General features: G+C 39.6%; 1 protein-coding gene across 2 annotated transcripts in view; it reads left to right on the top strand.

Moving 5' to 3' along the window:
- LOC134655344 (proclotting enzyme-like) overlaps nt 1-20,620 on the top strand; it is a 29,232-nt gene extending 8,612 nt beyond the window's left edge. Inside the window, exons 2-7 of one of the 2 annotated variants that reach the window (XM_063510824.1) lie at nt 13,766-13,819; nt 16,005-16,958; nt 18,260-18,452; nt 19,314-19,474; nt 19,808-20,064; nt 20,457-20,620. In XM_063510824.1, coding sequence (XP_063366894.1) covers nt 13,766-13,819; nt 16,005-16,958; nt 18,260-18,452; nt 19,314-19,474; nt 19,808-20,064; nt 20,457-20,612 — 1,775 coding nt within the window. In that variant the 3' untranslated portion in view covers nt 20,613-20,620. Of the gene's footprint in view, nt 1-13,765; nt 13,824-16,004; nt 16,959-18,259; nt 18,453-19,313; nt 19,475-19,807; nt 20,065-20,456 lie in introns of both variants that reach the window. The other variant, XM_063510901.1, reaches the window with a different exon arrangement.
- The last annotated feature ends 959 nt before the right edge of the window (nt 20,621-21,579 follow it).

Here is a 21,579-nt window from a genome sequence, read left to right as displayed (position 1 = left end):
ACAAACACTGACAGACAAACGCACGTAACTCACTTAATTGTGGATTAGCTTTCGCGGGGCACGTGGTGGCAAAATAGCTTAAGGAACATTTGGGTCGTACACATTTTATACGAGTAGTATCAGGGCCGGATCTAGGGTAGAGCGAGTGGAGCGGCCGCTCTAGGCGCCGGATGGCAAGGGGGCGCCAAAATGGCAAATGGGGCGCCAAAATGACGCGAATGTGGCGAGGGAGGGGGGGGGGGGGTGGAAAATACTCGTGGAAAATACTCTTAAAAACTTCAAGGAAGGGCGCCAAAACCCGATTTCGCTCTACCCTGATCAAGGGCTCGGGCCGGCACTGAGTAGTATGGTTAACTCGACGTGTTTCCTGTAGCCATCGCAAAGAGAATCAAAAACAATTTTTTACGCCCCACCCAGGATAATTTACAGACAGGGTAATTTTTTCAGTAAGTACTTGAGACGTACGAAAAACGTGATATATTTAGAAAGGATTTTTTTTCGAAAATGTGTTTGGTCCATTACTATTTCCATACTTACTCCTCCATTTATCGTCAGTTAATAATCGTAAAAATATACTGTATACTGTACTGTATAATTATGTCAGCATAATAAGATAAAAATGCTTAATAGTCGATATACAACTATAGTTATTTGTTTTAAAAGGGGGCAAAGTTGTTGTTTAACCGCTCGTGCTAATATTGATACCCGAGCAAGCGAAAGATTCGAAAAATCGAATCTTGAGCGTTGCGAGGGTTTCAAAGCACGAGGTCTGTCTGGCTAGAGCAGTAAAACACAGGGAACGAATTTTCATTATCGGCCTCTCTGTCGCTCTTGCAAATTGAGTGACAGAGAGGCTTATTGTGAATAGGAAACTCTATCTATCTACCAAATTTTATCAAAAGTTTGAAAACTGACGAAAAAAACGTCCCATTTAAAGCAGAGACGCTTTCCATATAGATTCTTGTACATTGACCGATCTGTTGCTATCTCTATCGCATAATTGCTGTCCTGCCCATAATGCCGGTTGTCAATGTCACTGCGCAAGCTTGACAACAATATAATCATGCGCGTGCAATAGAGATAGCAACAGGCGAGTCAAAGTACAAAAATCTATATGGAAAGCGTCTCTTCTTTACCAACATTGATGTCGCTTACACCATTCTTCCCTCCAAGTAGCTACGCTTTCGACGCCCGTGCTTGGCAGACTATGCTTCCCAGTTAAGAGATTTAGCATTGCTATAATGCTCACCCATATTACGTGGTTTACGGCCTTTTGACGACTATTATTATTACTGAATCGCGATTAGAAAGGGATTGAGATAGCTGTCAATCCATATTGATTTTGACGTAAGTGTATGGAAATCTGTTATTTCTAATCCCTTTCTGATCGCGATTCAGTAATATGACAGGTGGTTAGTGTTTACGACGGTTAGCTTTGATGGTGGATAGTGATAGTCATCCTACACAGTAGGTGCACCTAAATCTTCAAAGACCTAAGATTACATTTCGCTTTACGCTCAGTTGTTTTATTTTTGCAATAAACCTACAGAAACTTAGTGAACTTGGCTTCTACCTTACAGCACAGCTCGTGACAGCTCCAAGAAGGAGATCGATTCACATGTAACAATTTTTTATGGTTTTAAACCGGTTTTGATACGTCGACCATGACAATCGTCTTGGCGATTGGGGCGCATCTCACGCAAAACATTCACTTTATTTTGCATGCACCTGTCACGGTCGCCATGTGGTGGGGCGACGATTAAATGAAACATGTGTATTTCCACTCGAGTCTATATTATAACTGTTTTCACGAAGCAAGCCTTATATCTAAACGTAGTAATAATGCCACACACCAATCAGCGTGAGTAATCTTCAATGTCGTGTCAAAATAAGATCAAAACCGTAACAAAATATCAAATAAAAAACGGGCTCCTGATCAAAATGGTAGCCGCCTCAATATATTTAAACCCCTGTACCTCACGCCTCTTGCATGAGTAACTTGCACTCGCAACGCTGCCCAAAATGCATAAAGCCGGTTCAACGGTCATCAAACTTTAGCGGCTATTCCCAAAACTTACCCGACATAGCTTGCTATACGTCGTCCAATATAACTTTGAGCTCTTTGAATTTTTGAATCCAAACCATTTTATAAATGGGATATCAATACGGAGATACATTGGAATTTGTGCTCCTACTGATAACCGATAAGGCTTTCGCAAGTGCAGCCGAACAATCGGTATTGGAAATGGTCATATCACTATAGCGCAGCAAGGACTGACAGATGAGCAACGCCGTAATGGCGGCGTCTTAAAATATTACATACCTAATTCATCTTAGAACACCCCAATCTACGTAGGTGTTGAGAACTATTCACTATGGGTAATATTTACAACACAAATCCGGAAAATGAGATATAGTTGGTCAAACCAATTCGTCAATCATAAACTATGTCAAAAGACTCTCATTTCAAACATAGACAGAGAGAATCATACTATCTTTGTTTTAAACTAGTACTAGCAGCCAAAAGAAAAGGATGAGCATATATTTTTTTTCTTATTTACTGACAAATTGGTTTGACCAACTATAATATTAAAATTGTAGCACCCGTATAATAAAAGGATAGGTTAATGAGCAGACTTGAGCTGCCTAGTTAAACATCACATTTTACAACGTTAGTCAGTGAGTTTAGGACGTATAATTAGGCTGGCAACATTTATCGCGCTGTAAACATGTGCACACATCCTAAGTGGCCAGTACATTGTAAGTTATCTCCGGGAAGAAGCAATCGCCCAATCAATCAATCTTTGGGTAATATGGCTCCATCGATACTGTCGATGATTTCGCCAACGTCGAAGTGGATCCCTCGTGGGATCGAATTAATATTATTTGTAATAAATAAACTTCAGCCAGTGTACGGTATATAAAATTATAAAATTATGGCCTCTAGGGCTCTAGCCAGCCACGGTTAGAGGTAGAAATACCAAATGCTCGTAGAGCACGACGTTGTTCGGTTGTATTATGAGCTCTTGTAAGGCGATAGCTGGACTTTACAAGGGCCACGTGGGGCTACCTGGCGTTGACGCCAGAATGGCGATTAAACTCGTATCAAGATTAATTCTTCATTATCCGCACACTTCCATATTAGTTTACTGTATAATAAGCTATCAGTATTACACTTTAAACAACATTAATGGGCAAAAACAAAGAAATTAATCACGACCCGATGTGACCAAGATGGCGGTCGACAAGAAGCCCAATCGCCCATATTAGTCTAATAAAACATGGTCTTCTCTTCCCAGAGTGACACAAGCCTACGTCACAATAACATCGCCACTTTATATAGCGCTATCGCATATTATCATATAGCGCTGTCGCATGATGACGTAGGCTTGTGTCAGTCACGTGGTCAAGGTCAAGTCGGAAGAGAGTACCAGGCGGAGTATATTATTATACCATGCAATCGCCCGAGTATTATACTTGGTTACGACAGTTGTCAGGGTTACCAGTGATCTGTTCAGTGCTCTAACTCCTACCGCGTGAAACGTGAATCAAAATTTTGTTATCTTCAATTCTTCATCTCTCGCACGAATACCTATGAAAGAGCGATAGGGGCACATAACGAAATTTTCTCTCGGTACTTTGTGACTGGAGTTAGTAAGAACTTAACACTTAAAAGTCTAAATGTAAAGAACTCAACCCAAAAAAAGCGGCCAAGTGCGAGTCGGACTCGCCCATGAAGGGTCCCGTATTTAGGCGATTTATGACGTATAAAAAAAACTACTTACTAGATCTCGTTCAAACCAATTTTCGGTGGAAGTTTACATGGTAATGTACATCATATATTTTTTTTAGTTTTATCATTCCCTTATTTTAGAAGTTACAGGGGGGGGGACACACATTTTACCACTTTGGAAGTGTCTCTCGCGCAAACTATTCAGTTTAGAAAAAAATTATATTAGAAACCTCAATATCATTTTTGAAGACCTATCCATAGATACCCCACACGTATGGGTTTGATGAAAAAAAAATTTTGGGTTTCAGTTCGAAGGAACCCCAAAAATTTATTGTTTTTTTTCTATTTTTGTGTGAAAATCTTAATGCGGTTTACAGAATACATCTACTTACCAAGTTTCAACAGTATAGTTCTTATAGTTTCGGAGAAAAGTGGCTGTGACATACAGACGGACAGACAGACGGACAGACAGACAGACAGACATGACGAATCTATAAGGGTTCCGTTTTTTGCCATTTGGCTACGGAACCCTAAAAAGTCACCTTGTACTTCTTTGGTATGTTTTCTACAGAAGACTGTCAATTCAGAAAGCGGAACATAACACTAAGATCCGACTATTTAATTACTAATAGAATCTAATGGTCCTATTCATAAACGTGCTACAAGTCTCCATGAGCTAGGTACTAATAGTTTGTCTTAATTTGTCATACAGACTTTCCTATAGATTTGTAAGAAAGGGACAATTCTTAAACTAATTTAGGTTTATGAAAAAGGGGGTAAAACAGTCGAGTTTTAAAGCTAGCGACTCCGAGAACTAAAGTATTTACCTACCAATATTATCAGTAACAAATTGCTTAGGTACTCGTAAATGGCAGAATGACATTTACATATATTCCCGTACCTTGGTCTCGGTAAGCGTTCGGAACAGCACCCCAGACATTATCGCAAATAAAATAAGACTAAGCTGCATGAGCGGGAATTATGTTTTAAATTCTTAAAGCAGTATTTCGTGAGCCGAAACAACTGCGTAATTGGAGTCAGGGAACTTTAACGAAAAATCGAAATAAATAATACGACGGCGGATAAAAAAGTTGCGCATTTTACCCGACGCAAGCCAAAAGAAGGGTTGTGATTTTAGAAATACCAACTTATATGTACGATTATGCATGGTTATGTTTTAATCGAGTTGGGTTTGATGATAACTTCCCTCTATATTGTACGGATCGAGTGATGCAAATAGGCTACCTTTTATGAACTTCAAAAAAAACACATAAACAGTTATAGTTATTTGTTTTACAAGGGGGCAAAGTTGTTGTTTAACAGCTCGTGCTAATATCGATACCCGAGCAAGCGAAAGATTCCAAAATTGAACCACGAGCATAGCGAGTGGTTTGAAAAATGGAATCTTGAGCGTTGCGAGGGTATCAAAGCACGAGGGCTAAACAAAATTTGCCCCCGAGTGAAACACAAAATTTTTCACCACACCAACCCGAAGCAAATATTAAATGTAAAATATCAAACAAAACCAAATCAAATCCAAATGAATGTTATTAAATATTTATCATCCAAAATCATCATTTAAAAGTCAATTCTACCAGTAAACATAAGAAAACAACTCAAAATTTGCATTTGATTACTTTGCCTCACATGTGAATAAAATGCAACTTTGCTATCAGTTCTTGAAGTGCAAAGTCAGCTTTTCCGAGCTGGTGTGGTGAAAAAACTTAGACACGTCTTCAGATTTTATTCGTACAGGACCACCTTTTATGGAATTCTGCTCGGTTTCGGTAAATTATACAAGCATAATTAGACCTCCATATAATTATGCACAAACCTTTACATAACCTTTCCTATTGATATTCGTAATCAAGTAAAAAAGAATTTACCTACTGCCATAGAGAAATATAGTATAACAAGAGTGCTCACTCCATACATCAGTTCAGACTGTTAATTTCAGTGTCTACATCTAGCATCAAGTAGCGGAACTATCAGTACTGATAGTTCCGCTACTCAATGCTAGATGCTAATAGTCTTTTTGGTACTAAAACCGATGTATGGAGTGAGCACTCTATGTATTTTTTTCTCTATGCTACTGCAAAATCTAAACCGCATCTAATTGAAGAAAACCCCAACTTACATAACTGCTTACCTACTAGCAACAATAACACAAGTTACCTCATATAGGCTAATGTAATTCAGCGGTTGTCACAGCAAGTGTGTCACATTACGGTTGTGACTCCGGTTGTGACACTGTGACATCCGTCAGTGTATCCTTTATTTTGTAATTTGTTTACAACCCTCCCACATGTCCTGGGGTCGAAATATATGGTTTAAGCTATGTACAGTCACCTGCAATAATATGTTACACAACGAATGCCGCAAAAATATCTGACACGATCTTATTTGTAGAGCCATTAAAGTGTGTCACATATTTTTGAGGCCTTCGAAGAGTAACATATTATTGCAAATACTGTACAAAGTTCAGCCTAAAAGCGACAATCGTGGTCATGACAAAAATATGAACTTTTACAGCTACTTTTTGATATGTATCAAACTTAACAAATGTAATGTGTTAAAATGTGAAGTCGAGTTATGAAATAATTGAAAAACTAAGTATCGCCCAAATGAAGTGTGCGGTTAATGGTTCATCGTCCGTTGATGTCTTTTATTTATTCTAAGGTTTGGTTTACATTTAGCCTTGGTGCCCGCGGAACACGTTATTGGTAAAACTCATAATTATTAGTTTACAAAAGCGTTTATGTGTCATATTACTCATATTAGTTGACTCGGGGGGCTTCATATATACAACTATGTGATTGGTCTATAAAGTCTTAATAGGTACCTACATACATTCAAATCGACGAGTAGAAAAAAATGTACCTACTTACACTTTTACGCCTCTATAAAATAAGAATAAGTGTGTGAAGTATTTTTAAGCGTATTGTTGTGCATGATATTTTAGCAAGTTACTGCACTAGTTAAGTAATAAATATGAATTATCCGAGCACCTTATCAATTGTTAAGACTTCACTTAAGAAATGGAGCTGTATCTCACGAAAATGTTGCAATTTTCGTCCGAGTCATATGGGATTATCCACTTGCACAATACAGAGGTAACAAGACAATATTTATGCTCTGTAAGGAGACAATCTGCCGTATTCGAACTTCAAGATATTCACGACGACACGATCCATTCTAGATACGTTATAATTTAGATTTCAACTACTTAGTTCTCTTTTGTAGCTCAATTCGGGCAACCAATGTCACTTTTACGTTAGATTGTGTTAGATATCTATTAGAAGTGAATTAGATCTCTAAGTAATATCTTGTGGAAATCGTTCAAGAGTATCTCCAGAATCGCGGAAATGTCAAATTTGACAGGTTAGATCTTAAACATATCGTTATCGTATCTTGGCGATGTCTAAAAGATATTTAATAGATGTCTATTACAAAATCCGAATCGGGCCCAATAACAACTTATCTTGTCAGAAACAGTGAGACTGTGCTAGGTTGGATAACTTAACAACATATTATATAATACGGTTTATTGCCTCTATGAGCAAGCCATATAATGCAAAATAGTGCTCAAGCATCTTTGATATTTTAAATATATTTAAATTCAACTTATATTATTAATACGAAAGTTCGCATGTTTATATGTATGTTTGTTGTTGAATTACGCAAAAACGGTAGAACGGATTTCACGGATTTGGATAAAATAGTTATGCTTTGGCACGGTAATACAGTTTATAAGCTGGAATAAAAACAAACAATACTTTTATCCTGAATTACTACGTTTCTACGAGAGCTTTCTACTTTTACGCGATCAAAATCGTAGGCAGGGGCAAATATTACAAGTACAAAAACATTTTTCGTATACGACGCGACGAACAAGGTCGTAATACATAAAACCGTGCAAAAAACGTGACGTCACACAGTCAAATTCGAACCATGACATATAAATGGATCTGACCGCGATCGGCTGACTCATTGACCGGCAAACGTCGAGTGAAAGCGATGTGATGTCACTCTTGCGCAACGGTGAATGTCAGCTGTTCGCGATTGTTACTCGTACTGATGTTCCTTTGATTGTTCTTTGTATTGGATTGTGTTAAAGGTCAGGACGGGTCATTTGTGTACATGATTAAACAACGTTTTGGATACGTTTAAATCAGGGATGTTGCGAATATCCGCATCCGCATCCGCATCCGCATAAAATCGATGCGGATTTAATGCGGATGCGGATGTGGAACAGGTCGGTACAGGAACGTCTTAGCATCGGCGTAAGTGCTAGACTGCTAGGTATTTAGCAGGGATGTTGCGAACATCCGCATCCGCAACCGCGGAACTTCCGCATTATTTTCAACATCCGCATCTGCATCCGCGTCCGCATAAAATTGATGCGGAGCTTATGCGGATGCGGATGTCGAACAAGTCGGTACAGGAACGTCTTAATAGCGGCGTAAGTGCTAGGTAATTTCGTCATTAGGTATACCTATAACGAAATCGTCTAGATTCAGAAAAGTCGGCCAAGTTACTGTTTATTAAATATAACGCACCTATAGGTATTCTTGCTCAAATACTAAACGTTTCGTTTTTTTAATAAAAAAATACTAAAAATTTAATATTTCACGTTTTCTAAGTACCTGAATCTTGACATCCGCATCCGCATCCGCGGATGTGAGCCTTTAAATATCTGCATCCGCATCCGCATCCGCGGATGTCAAAAAAATCTGCATCCGCAACATCCCTGGTATTTAGTCATTAACCAAAAAACCTATTAGAAATGAGCAGTCAAGTGTGAGTGGGACTTAATGTACGGAACCCTTGGAACGCGAGTCCGACTCGCACCTGGCCGGTTATTTGAAATAAAAATTACTAAAATGTAATATTTGACGTTTTTTATGGTACTATCTTGATATCCGCATCCGCATCTGCATCCGCGGATGTGAGCCTTTAAAAATCCGCATCCGCATCCGCATCCGCGGATGTCAAAAAATCGGCATCCGCAACATCCCTGGTTTAAATAAAAAAAAAAAAATTTTCCGGCCAACATAATCCATAGGAATGTTAGTAAAGACTTAGCTAAGACTTTTATCATACAACTTTAAAGAAATAAAACCCCTCAAAACGTGCCATTAAGGATAATGTGAGGATAACGAAGTAAGAAAATTATATGTACAGTACATACTTAAAATCCGTAAATTTTTTGATGTCCGCAGGAATGTCGTGTAACCTTAAAGTAGTGGTTAGGTTAGGTTAGGGAACCTAATTTTACCCCCCTCCTCCCAATGGTAATAAATAATAAAACGTGTACGTTTGTTGTATTGTTATATTAGGTTAGCTTATTACCCCCGTAAAATACCAGTTTTACCCCCACGGGGGTAATTACCCCCAGGTTAGGAACCACTGCCTTAAAGGTTCCGTCACACAGGCGCGTTTTCCGGGCGGGTCGTGAGCGGGGCGCGCCGCTTTTACATATAAAATGCTCACGCCCCGCCCGGAAAACGCGCCTGTGTGACGGAACTTACCTTAACTAACTTAACTCATACTAAAAAGTTTACCTTACCGGAACTAACTTAACTCATACTAAAAAGTTTTAGACCCATAATAGATATACTTATATATGAATGATTTAAAAAGAGGTACATAAGCACAATGTACCTAATTGATTCCTAAGTACACTCTGTCCGCATACATTTTTTATGTACCTAAGTAATTATGTATGAAAGTAGAAAACGTATTATAAGCGTATTACAGAACTTCTAGTTATTAGTTTATTACCAATATCACTCCATTGGCAAACTGTATCTATTTAGTTCAAATATGTAGGCTAACTGGGCTAATTACGAGTATTATTGATTCTGTTGAAACTGCGTTCCTTTTAGGGTTATAAGTATTTGAGTATTTTAGAGTGATTATAAGTATTTTGTATAATAATTACACCAAAACAAGATAGTCCTAAGAACCACAACAAAAGGAAAACCTACCCACAAATCATTAAGAAAATATACCGGAAGCAAGAGTATCTATAGTTGGTCAAACCAATTTGTCAGTAAATAACAACAAAAAAAACTATACTCCTCCTTTTCTTTTGGGTGTCAGTACTAGTGTAAGACAAAGATAGTATGATTCTCTCTGTCTATGTTTGAAATGATAAAGTCCTTTGACAAACTATACTTGACATCCGACAGAGGCTTAACCCTGAGGTAATCCCAACTTCCCATCAGCCCCAAGCCTAAAAGAGTTCATTGCCATCCTCAAACCAATAAAAACAACGTGATTAATGGTTACCAACACTGAATCAGTAATGAGGCGTTTTCCAATGCTCACTGACACTGAAGTGTATGGTAATGGCGTATTTTCCGAACATATCTGGGTCACTTGGCATTATGCAACGCGTAGGTATTCGGCGAAGCGGGAAAGAATTAGAACGTTATCGTTATTCTTATTGATAAAAGTGGTAAAGACTTTGGGTTAGGGTGCATAATTTGTAGAAGTTATTATTACTTATTTTCATGGCCTTGAAAGAATTTTCGGTTTATTTAAGCTTTAATGGAACTTTCAATGTTTGCTTTCTTTTGACATATTTTATGATTTGAACCGGTTTCCGCGGAAAGGAATTTAAATTCAGACATTTACTGGTCTATTATCAGACTGGTCTAGTGTGGGTCTAGTGTCAACACCGTAGAAGGTATCGTTACAACTTCATTGTATTTGCGTTCGTTCGTTCGTTCGGTCGTCTTGAGCACGTCTACGATAAAAAGTATCGAATTTTTTTGTCATGTCAATATGTTTTTCTTTGTTTTTTTTTAATTATCATGGGTAATGTGTCGTAACAATAGGTAATAAAAAGCTAACGAATGAATTCTCTAAAGTTACGATTGCACATAACATGGACATACAAATATGCAAGCAAGCAGAGCAACCAAAAAAGTTTAACAATTGACACACAATCCCGAATCCGATAACACTAAGGTCCACTTGCACAGTTCACTAACCCGGGGTTAATCAGTTACACAGTTAACCCACTGTCATATTGTACTGTTAACTATGGTAACTCCAGGTTTAACCGGTTAACCCCGGGTTAATGAATGCTGCAAGTGGGCCTAAGTGTAAGTGTAAGGCCTGAGTGGACGCTCGAAGCGGAGCGTTCGGCGGGGCGTTCAGCGTGGCGTCGGGATCGCAAGTGATTTGAGCAGCGTGCACTAAGGCCGCTCCTATACGCTTGTATTTGTTTAACAACACGCACGCACGAGTTGGGCGTGCAGCGGGCCGGGGCGTGCAGCGTGCATGTTAAACAAATGCAAACGTATAGGAGCGGCCTTAGTGCACGCTGCTCAAATTACTCCTCCTGACCCCGACGCCACGCTGCACGCCCCCCCGAACGCTCCGCTTCGAGCGTCCACTCAGGCCTTACACTAAGTTGTAAATAACTGGAAAGCACGTAATAATTGTAAGATTGAGTGAGTCAACAGTGAGAGCGATGCGCGAGTTACACAAGACCGGACCTTGCTATTACTTCACTCAGGAATGTTGTCGTGTTTTTGTTTGATTTGAGGCTTTAATAGATATTTGTTTTACAAGGGGGCAAAGTTATTGTTTAACCGCTCGTGCTAATATTGATACCCGAGCAAGCGAAAGACTCGAAAAATGGAATCTTGAGCGTTGCGAGGGTTTCAAAGCACGAGGGTTAAACAAAATTTGCCCCCGAGTGAAACACAAAATTTTTCACCACACCAACCCGAAGCAAATATTAAATGTAAAATATCAAACCAAATCAAATCAAAATGAATGTTATTAAATATGTATCATCCAAAATCATCATTTAAGTCAATTATACCAGCAAATATAAGAAAACAACTCAAAATTTGCATTTGATAACTTTGCCTCACGTGTGAATATGCATGCAACTTTGCTATCAGTTTTTGAAGTGCAAAGTAAGCCTTTCCGAGCTGGTGTGGTGAAAATTCTTTTTTTGACAAGTTTGAGTTAATGCTTGATTAATCAAGACACACGAAAATAGTTATTTGTACAACAAGAGATCAAAGTTTGATATTTCTTCGAGTGCTTATTTTGAGTCCCGTGCTAGCGAAAGATTCTATACTAGTAGTACTAATTTAGAATCTTGAACGTAGTAAGGGACTCAAAAGCGCACGAGATGTAAATAACTTTGATCTCGTGTAGTTCACAAAACTTTTCACCTCAGCAGTGAGAACATATTAGAAAACCCGAAAAATGTATTCCTTCTTCATCACTTATGTTATTCACTCATGGTTTCTTAAGATATACCAACAATTAAGTTTTCACCTCAGCAGCTCGAACAAGGGTACTTTGCTACTTAAAAACAGTGAGCAAAATCGCATTTTGTTCACTGAGTGAGCAAAACCGCATTTTGCTCATTGTGTCTCACTCAGTGAGCAAAATGCGATTTTGCTCACTGTTTTTAAGTAGCAAAGTACCCTTGTTCGAGCTTCTGAGGTGAAAAATAAATAAATCAACGGCTTTAGAGACAAGTAGGTACCTACCTAAATAGAGATAATTGATGCATGTGTATTAATTTAGTCACAACACCTCGGAGTAATCCGAGCACAACACTCACAACGTGAAACGCACATATCTTTACTATATAGGGGGCAAACAAGCAGACGAATCGCCTAATGGTAAGCAATTAATGACTGTCGTTTATGGACACCTGAGGGGCTACCGCGAAAACCGTTTTTCGCAAATTGCGGGGATCTTTCTCTTTTACTCCAATGAAGGCGTAATTAGAGTGACAGAGAAAAATGCCCGCAATTTGCGAACTTCGATTTTCGCGGTTATAGCCCTGCACCACCAAAGGGGTTGCACGTTGCCGGCATTCAAGATGGGAGTGCCCTGCAGTTTAGCTGTGAGGGGCAGGAAATTTCTAACAATTAACCCCTCACTTTACTTCGTTTTTTAGCATTCGAAAGAACTCATCAGAAAGAATATAATGAGGTTTTTTTCGGGCAACTGCGGTATACCTGCTTAGTAATGAAATAATTTTGAGCTTTTACGATTTTTACCTACTCGTTCGTCGTATCGTGGAGTTTTTTTCTAAGAATATCCTGGCATAACAGTGTTATGCGCATAACGCGCCTTTTTACACTGACAAAGTGTTATGATAACACTTTGTCAGTGTAAAAAGGCGCGTAATTCTAAATCTGTTTAGGAGATCGACCCTTCGTGCCTACATTTTTTAAATTTAACGCCCTTTTTCTTACAAAATTGGTTTGCCATACTAATACTAGGTAGCTTAAAAAAAAGAAGTAGGTACTTTTGTAACGGATACCGTCTCCGTTCCGGAGCGGGTAAAATATCATTTTACTTTCTTTTGCTGTTTATGTCCAGAACGTAAAAAACACTTTAGGTATAATATATTAGGAGGCGTGTGGGACGCAGCATGACTTGGGGTTTCTAATTTCGGCAAACGATCTCCGGATAAGGAGAAATTTCTCTCAGAGGATCCTTTATGGGTATGATGTCGAAAAAGTATATGGGCTGTTGCGAAAACTGAGTAATTGGTCAAAAATAAGGTTATTGACTACGTAAATCCTATGAAAATTATGGTTATTAGATGGATATTGAATGTAAAATTAATTAAGGTAATGTAATGTAGGTAAATATTGTGAATAATTATATGTATAGGAACATCGGTCATTCGCAAAAATATGTCTGAGGTCTAATTGCCGCAACCCATACAAAATGTATGAAAAAGGTGTCGTGGTAATTAGAGGCAACCGCAGACATATTCTCAGAGAATTACCCACATCGTGTATAACTGTATTTGCAGCTGGTTCGGCTGGATGTAGGTACTTGTCTTGTAGGTAATGCAAATAAATAATCTGAATCTGAATATTGTCCTTGATTGATTACTAAAGTGCACCACAGACTTTAGAACTTAATAATGTTTTGGCCTTTGTTCTTTGAGGTCCCGAACCGTGAAATTATCGATATGTGTGTTAATTTTTTTCAAGACTGCTAATAATGAGTATCTTTCTGTTGTTTCAGGTTTCCTAAATGTCATAGCCCAAATAAGATGCCAGTATCCAGCTCTTCACCCGGGTAGGTATGCATCAATGCTTCAAGTTTTACATAATAATACAGCATATCGTCAGGTGACAAGCAAAAGTCACTAATTACTATAAAATATTTAAACAAAAATCAACCTTCTATTTGTACTAATATCTTCACTATGGCTATGAACTTGTGGTGGTATTTAGTGACTTTTGCTTGTCACCTGACGATATAGGTAAATAAAAATCGTACAGGCAATAGCTAATTATGGACCGTAATAGAGTCTGTGCGGAAAGAGAAGAGTCGTGGAATGTATGGGGCCCAATACATTCCACGACTCTTCTCTTTCCGCACAGGTCTATAACAACGAAAATCGAAGTTCGCAAATTGTGGGCATTTTTCTCTGTCACTCTAATAACGCTTTAGAAAAATAGCCTCTCCAAACTCTACCTGTAATATGCGCGGGACAGATATTGGGCCAACGTAAGCCAACAAAGGGAACACATCTATGCATCAGATCGAAATGGCAATATCGCTTGTTTCCTCTAACTTATTAGGACACATTCTGCTGAGAGGAGAAGAGCAGGTAGATAGCAGATAGACAACAGAAAGTGTCCATGGACTTTTACCAACTTTGCAAGGGGCCAAACATTGATGTTTACATTGTTTACCCAGCATCAATGTACCTACCAACATACCCAGGGCCCAAAAACATATTCGCTCTAGCTATGCATGGCTCACTAAAACTAAACCTATTAAATTGCAACTAATACCCTGAAACTTTGGCGCCCCTGCCAACCCCTTGCTTATCGGAAACTACTGATGGCAAAATTATGCTCCCTACAGGCTGGTATCATGTCAAAGTGCTAACTAAACTAATGAATAACACTTCATCTTCACGTCAAAACGAGATAGAGACAAACCAAAGAAAGTCTGCAGCGCTAGATTAAAAGTAGTTTTTAAAAATCAGTATGCGACAACACCACAGAAAATGGATTAAATAGTCTTGATACTTGTGAAATTTCTACCATATTTACCGTCTATGAAAAAATTAAGCTGTATGCACAGCTTAATTTTTATGGTAAAATAAATTTCATTCCAACAATAGATGTCACTATTAATATGTAGACATATACTAATATTGATAAATAATATTGGAAGAATGTGACATTTGGCTTCATCAAAATTAATAAGCTTTTGTAATATCCGCGACGGCGGTAAATAGGTACAGAGGGCCTACCGCGAACACCGAAGTTCTCAATATGCGAGCATCTTTCTCTTTTACTCCCATTAAGGCGTAATTAGATTGACAGAGAAATTGCCCGCAATTTGCGAACTAAAGTTTTCGGAAAAACGAAATAAACCATTAAAACAATAAACATATATTAAAAATTAATTTTAGCTTTAACTAGTAGGTACCCATGCCGTGAGCATAAGCATGGAGGTTGTGGGTTCGAGCTCAAAACACGGCTAGTACCAATGAGTTTCTCGAAATGTTAGAGGAAGTTCATAAGTATGCCTATACCTATTAGGTGTGTTCAATTTGCTGTGAAACCTTTGTCTAAACCAATATTATATTATCTAAGTAGGTACATATGGTGAAGTATTAAGATGTTTCATTCCACTTACCCGTCATCAACTCCAAATTTTGTAAACATTGTCGTTTTTCAGCTTGAATCGCCTCGTGCTGACTTTTTACAAGTGTAAAATTATTCGTCACGCGGAAAAGTAACTCCCGCACGCCGGTTTTGTAAGGTTTCACCATGTTTATTCCGTTCATCACAAAACACAATGAATATTTAAACGATTTTGACAAACACATACCATAGTGCATGACGTTTACTGACTGCTTAAAAAACATTGCCATATGTAGTTTTTTAATTCGATGTCAAATTATTGCGCTGCAGACTTTCTTTGGTTTGTCTCTATGATCTTTGGAAGATGATGTATGGATCAAACATGTGTTTATCTAGGCTGGAATTTCTATTTAATACGTCTCTCTTGTTGCTAAAATAAGGATACCTTTCTAAATATGTCTAATTCAGACTCAGATTTTTTTTTCCTGTATTGCCCTTTTGTACGAACTAAGAATATTTTTACTTTAAACTGTATGTTTTAAAAATGTTACTTAAAACTCTTTTATTTTATTATAGGATTTATATTATTTAGCCGTGCTTTAAATATAAACGTACAATATCCTTATCTACGGGTCCATAAATATTTTATTTTTCAGTGTCGTTCGCGCAGACCCCGGCTGAGTGGCACAATCCACACCAACCCAGAAATCCACCCTGGCAGTTCTCAACACCAAGAAAAAGGTCCCCCGACTCCATGCAAATATACTACAACACGCAAACCACCCACAACCATGGCCCATTTGGTAACGCACCAAACTTTCAACCAAACTACCAAAGTTACCAGAACCATGGCCCTCAGAATTATCAAAGCAGAAGTTCCTTTGACCTTATTAATTCAGAAACCAGAGACAACCCAAGCGATCCACGTTTGCTCTCTGATTCTGCATTCACCAGGATATCAGAGACTTTAGGTGCCATAAACACAGTAGGCCATTACCTCGTTGACATGGTCAATGAGGAAGAGAAAGACGAAAGCGATCCCAATCTGAAACAACTTCCACAAGCTTTATACACCATAAGTAAAAACGTCCTAGGCAGAAACGTAACAGACAAAATAGCTCCTATAGTTAAAAAGGCGCTACCGAGAGTCTTGCCTGATGCACCAATCACTAAAGTAGCTACAGGAGATACGCAGGACTCAAAATACTGTACGACGCCTGAAGGAGAAGCAGGAATATGTGAGGACTTGAGCAACTGTCCTCAATTACTTTTAAACTTAATTAGTCTTCGTGAATCCCTCTGCTTCAAAGACCTATTTGTCCCTGGAGTCTGCTGTCCTAAAAACGCTATAGTGACAACGCCAGCAGTAGAAAAGCCGGTGGTAGCGACAACTAGCAAGCCGACTTACCTAGTCCCAGTGACTACTCCTCGGCCTTCCAAACCGACGACGACTAGGCCATCGGCAGTGCTTGTGTTGACGACGAAACGGCCGCGGCCTGCGACGACGCACAGGCCTTCGAGCGTGACGACTGCTAGACCGCCTTCGACTACGTTCGCAACAGTACCGCCTCCTGTTATCGCTAACTTCTCAAACATTGTTGATATAAGCGGTAAGTTACATTTCATTCAATTTAAAGGATTTTACAAATGGTTTAGAAATTTTTGTTGTTTAGAAAAAATATATAGATTACTAGCTGTTGCCCGCGACTTCGTACGCGTGGATTTGTATATTGGTGGTTATATATTCTACATTAGCTTAGAACATTATGCAGCAAAAGATCGCAGTAGGACGGTTAATCATTTGTTAATTATTAATATTATACAACGCATGAGACTTGTCTTACACAACCTACGAAATTTTGAAACTTCGCCCCTTGAATAAAATTGCTCGCTTGACCCCCTATCTGAATGAAATTGTTCTCGATATAATCACTGCAACCCCCTTAGAAGATTTTCATTTAGAAAATTTTGTTGTTTAAAAAAAATATATAGATTATATAGATGACTGGCGACGTAAGAAAGGTTAACGTTGATACCTCCGTAAGGATCCTTAGGTGCAATATCTTTACTAAGTGTTGTTTTCGTAATCTTAAGTAGGTATTTTAACCACTTAAATTTTAAATGTACCTAGTCCCAAATAGAAAATTAGTCATTTTAGTGCCATTGTGCCATGACCTGCTATTTACCTATGTTGTTGAGCTCTGAGGTAATTAAGTACACACTTACTTAATGTATTTTTCTTAGTATTGTAATTTTTGGTCAATTTATTATGTTCTTAAAGGAAAAAAATAAAATTAGGTAGCGGTAAGAGCGTGTGACTTGCAATCCGGAGGTCTCGGGTTCAAACCCCGGTTCGTACCAATGAGTTATACATATATTTTGATATTTACCAGTCGCTTTTCGGTGAAGGAAAACATCGTCAGGAAACCGGACTTACCCCAATAAGGCCTAGTTTACCCTCTGGGTTGGAAGGTCAGATGTCAGTCGCTTTCGTAAAAACTAGTGCCCACGCCAATTCCTGGGATTAGTTGCCAAGCGGACCCCAGGCTCCCATGAGCCGTGGCAAAATGCCGGGACAACGCGAGGGAGATGATGAGGTATCAGAAAAGAAGAACGTGACGATGTGGCCTAGGGGTTCTTTGCGTTAGCCGCGATAGAGGCTGGTTTGAATCCGGCCCCCACCACCTGGAGGGCTTTATCACTTTGTCTTTAGTACAATATGACATCTATTTCAATTTATAATTTATATATGTAGTAGTATGACTACTTTAAAAACACAAATCAAAATTGGTGTAGACTTATCGTAGACGGACTCTACTGATAATGATAAACTACATAAACAATCTGCTCGTAATCCCGCACGTCTAAGTTCAAATAAACCTTCCTAATCCCAACACAACGTCCATTTCAGAGTGCGGGCAGCGCGAAGACGAAGGCGGCCGCATAGTGGGCGGCACGGAGTCTGCGCCCGGCGCGTGGCCGTGGATGGTCGCCATCTACCTTCACGGGAATAAGAGGAGAGAGTTCTGGTGCGGAGGCACTTTGGTGGGCACGAGGCATGTGCTTACAGCCGCTCATTGCACCAGGGACTCTAAGCAAAGACCGTAAGTGTTCTTCTTCCTTGTCGTAGCCTCATGGCTGAGGGACATGACGATTGTGGGCACTCTTCGCCAGTGCTCTCCAGGCCGCTCTGTCCTGCGCCCAGTGCATGCTAGCCTGCAGTGTGGCAGTGACGTTATTCTGTCCGCCCAACGTGTGGCCATACGTCCATCCCTACGCTTCCCGTAAGTGTTACCTTACCATCCTTTATAAGTGTTACTATCGGGAGTATCAGGTTGCTCCAACCACAAATTGATGAACTGATCAACGCCACTCAGCGTTTTAATAGTGACAAACAGTTTTGTGCAACCGACCATAAATCTCAGTAATCGCAGTAAGGAGCTTAGGCGTGAGTGGTCGGACCATACCTTCGGCATTAAAAGTAGTGTACCTACTTATAGCTGTGTATTTTACTAGACTTGTTAGCAGAAGCCGTAATTCTCACTTTCCTGAACCATCAATAATCACCACTGCTTATCCTGGGTAGTTTCGCAGACAGCGAAATCGATTCCACACTCGCGTTCGCGGCTTCGCCCGCGATTGACGCACATAGTCTGGAGGGGGCTTTATAATATGAGTCCGTACATCATTAGGCCTTGGATAGATAATAAAAGACTTCCTTTGTCACACGAACACTGAAAAGCCACAGAAGGTTGTGCCGTACTCTGGACACCAACTATAATTTTGCCAGCAAACTAACATGACCAGCAGGCCTATTATGGATGCCGGCTTTATCCACGTGACAAAATAATTAACCGACACTGTTTAACTCGGCGGGATTGAAAGTGACGTATAACGTTTTATCACGCTGTCATGTAGACAATAACGACCATCATATGGTTTAAAAGTGCCAATATCGTTTGCAGATTCCCACCACGTCAATTCAGCGTGCGCCTGGGAGACGTGGACTTGTCCCGCAATGATGAGCCATCTAGGCCGGCGACGCTGCGTGTCGTGGCTGTGAAGGCTCACGAGCAGTTCTCTAGAGTGGGATACTACAATGACATTGCTGTGCTGGTTCTCGGTGGTAAGTTCATGATGTAACTGCCCGTCAGTTCAGCGTGCGCCTGGGAGACGTGGACCTGTCCCGCGATGACGAGCCTTCCAGGCCGACGACGCTGCGTGTCGTGGCTGTGAAGGCTCACGAGCAGTTCTCCAGAGTGGGATACTACAATGACATAGCTGTGCTGGTTTTCGGTGGTAAGTTCATGATGTAACTACACGTCAGCAGTTCAGCGTGCGCCTGGGACTGAGATATTTTTGGACATTATCACTTCTGAAACATGATTTATACATTGTAGTTTAGATTACATAATTTACTAATATGCTATCAATCATATTATGTATTTCTCATTTCCAGAAAACGTCCAAAAATCGAAATACGTCATCCCCATCTGCCTGCCCACGGCCGACCTATACCGGCATCAGTTCGATGGTTCAGTGGCAACCGTCGTCGGTTGGGGCACCACTCGCTACGGAGGAACTGAGAGCTCGAGACAGTTAGAAGCGAAGCTTCCTGTGTGGAGGAACGAAGATTGCGACAAGGCGTACTTTCAGCCAATCACTGAGGCGTTCTTGTGCGCCGGGTACGCGAGAGGCGGCGTGGATGCGTGTCAGGTGAGGTCTTATTTTAAAATATCGGTCAGTTCAACTTAGTAGCAACAGTATTCGATCGGAACACCACATAGTTAGCTGGGGGCGCTACATATCTTATATAGCGCCGTCCTTTAGCGATTCAGTTTAGGTCCTAAATTAAACAGAATCGCAGTAAGGACATCATGGTAAGGCCCCTGAACACAGAGTTCGAGGCCGCGATACAGGCCTGGCTTAGTGCCCCCTGTAGAGACCCCTGCCATTTCCATGTTTGATCTGATATGCGCAATATGCGCATTACAATCAAATAATGAATATATATCTAAGTACTCTTAACTTAAAATAAGTGATTTCTGTTTTCTTTTTAATGTGAAATAAGGAGATTTTTTATATTTATATTTATTTATCCATTCCAGGGTGACTCAGGCGGCCCGCTGATGCTGCAAGTGAACGGTCGCTGGACACAGATAGGCGTCGTGTCGTTCGGCAACAAGTGCGGCGAGCCGGGATATCCCGGGGTCTACACCCGGCTCACGCATTACGCTGGCTGGTTGAATCAGCATCTAGTTTAGTAACCTTTATCATGTTTTTGTCATCTATGATAATACTGGATTCCCTATCCCTTCCAAATGTCCACCTATACATCATATACCATCAGACGCTGGACGCAGATAGGCGTCGTGTCGTTCGGCAACAAGTGCGGCGAGCCGGGGTATCCCGGGGTCTACACCCGGCTCACGCATTATGCTGGCTGGTTGAATCAGCATCTAATTTTTCCTTCCTTTCAGATGTCCAGCTAACTATCGCGGTCCCATACGACAGATGAGACGTTTTGTGGAATCTTTTTAGGTATCCTTGGCCAGACCTTGAGTTTTCGTGACTTAATTATGACTACATACCAGTGTAAAATGATCAATCTCAAGTTTATTTAGTCTTTTTCATCCAACCGTATCGGAATGATCTTCATCCAAGGCAAAAATTGCATAGGTAGGCATACAGCTTGATACATCGATATCCAGCAATTAAGTAAAAATATGATGAGAAAATTCCCTCTTTTTCTAAGAAGTTAAGAGAGACGCTAACTTTATATAACCCAGTTACCAACTTACAGAAAATATTTAGTCACTAAGATAATTTTGCCATAAACAACGAAAATATGTGGCATTCATATTTATTCAATAACTTCTGGCTTTCTATTTATTGTGCTTTTATCGATATAAACCCGACCGATGGTACTGGATAATGTTTTGTGATAAAACTAAATTGACTGTTAATTATAGAACTTTATTGTAAGTAGATAAGTAATTAGTAATATTAGCGTATTTTAGATAATAAGACCAATAAATAATGTAAATAAAATAAATGGTTGTTTTTATTTTATTACCCTTTTACCATGACCTATTAGGCAGTTAGTTAATAGTTATTCGTTTTACTAGGAGGCAAAGTTGTTGTTTAACCGCTCTTACTAATATTGATACCCCAGCAAGCGAAATATTCCAAAATCGAAAAATTGAGCGTTGCGAGGGTTTCAAAGCACGA

This window comes from Cydia amplana, chromosome 1, assembly GCF_948474715.1.
Source record: "Cydia amplana chromosome 1, ilCydAmpl1.1, whole genome shotgun sequence".
Taxonomy (NCBI): Eukaryota; Metazoa; Arthropoda; class Insecta; order Lepidoptera; family Tortricidae; genus Cydia; species Cydia amplana.
Note: the sequence above shows the minus strand (reverse complement) of the source record. Positions and strands in the feature narration are given on the sequence as shown.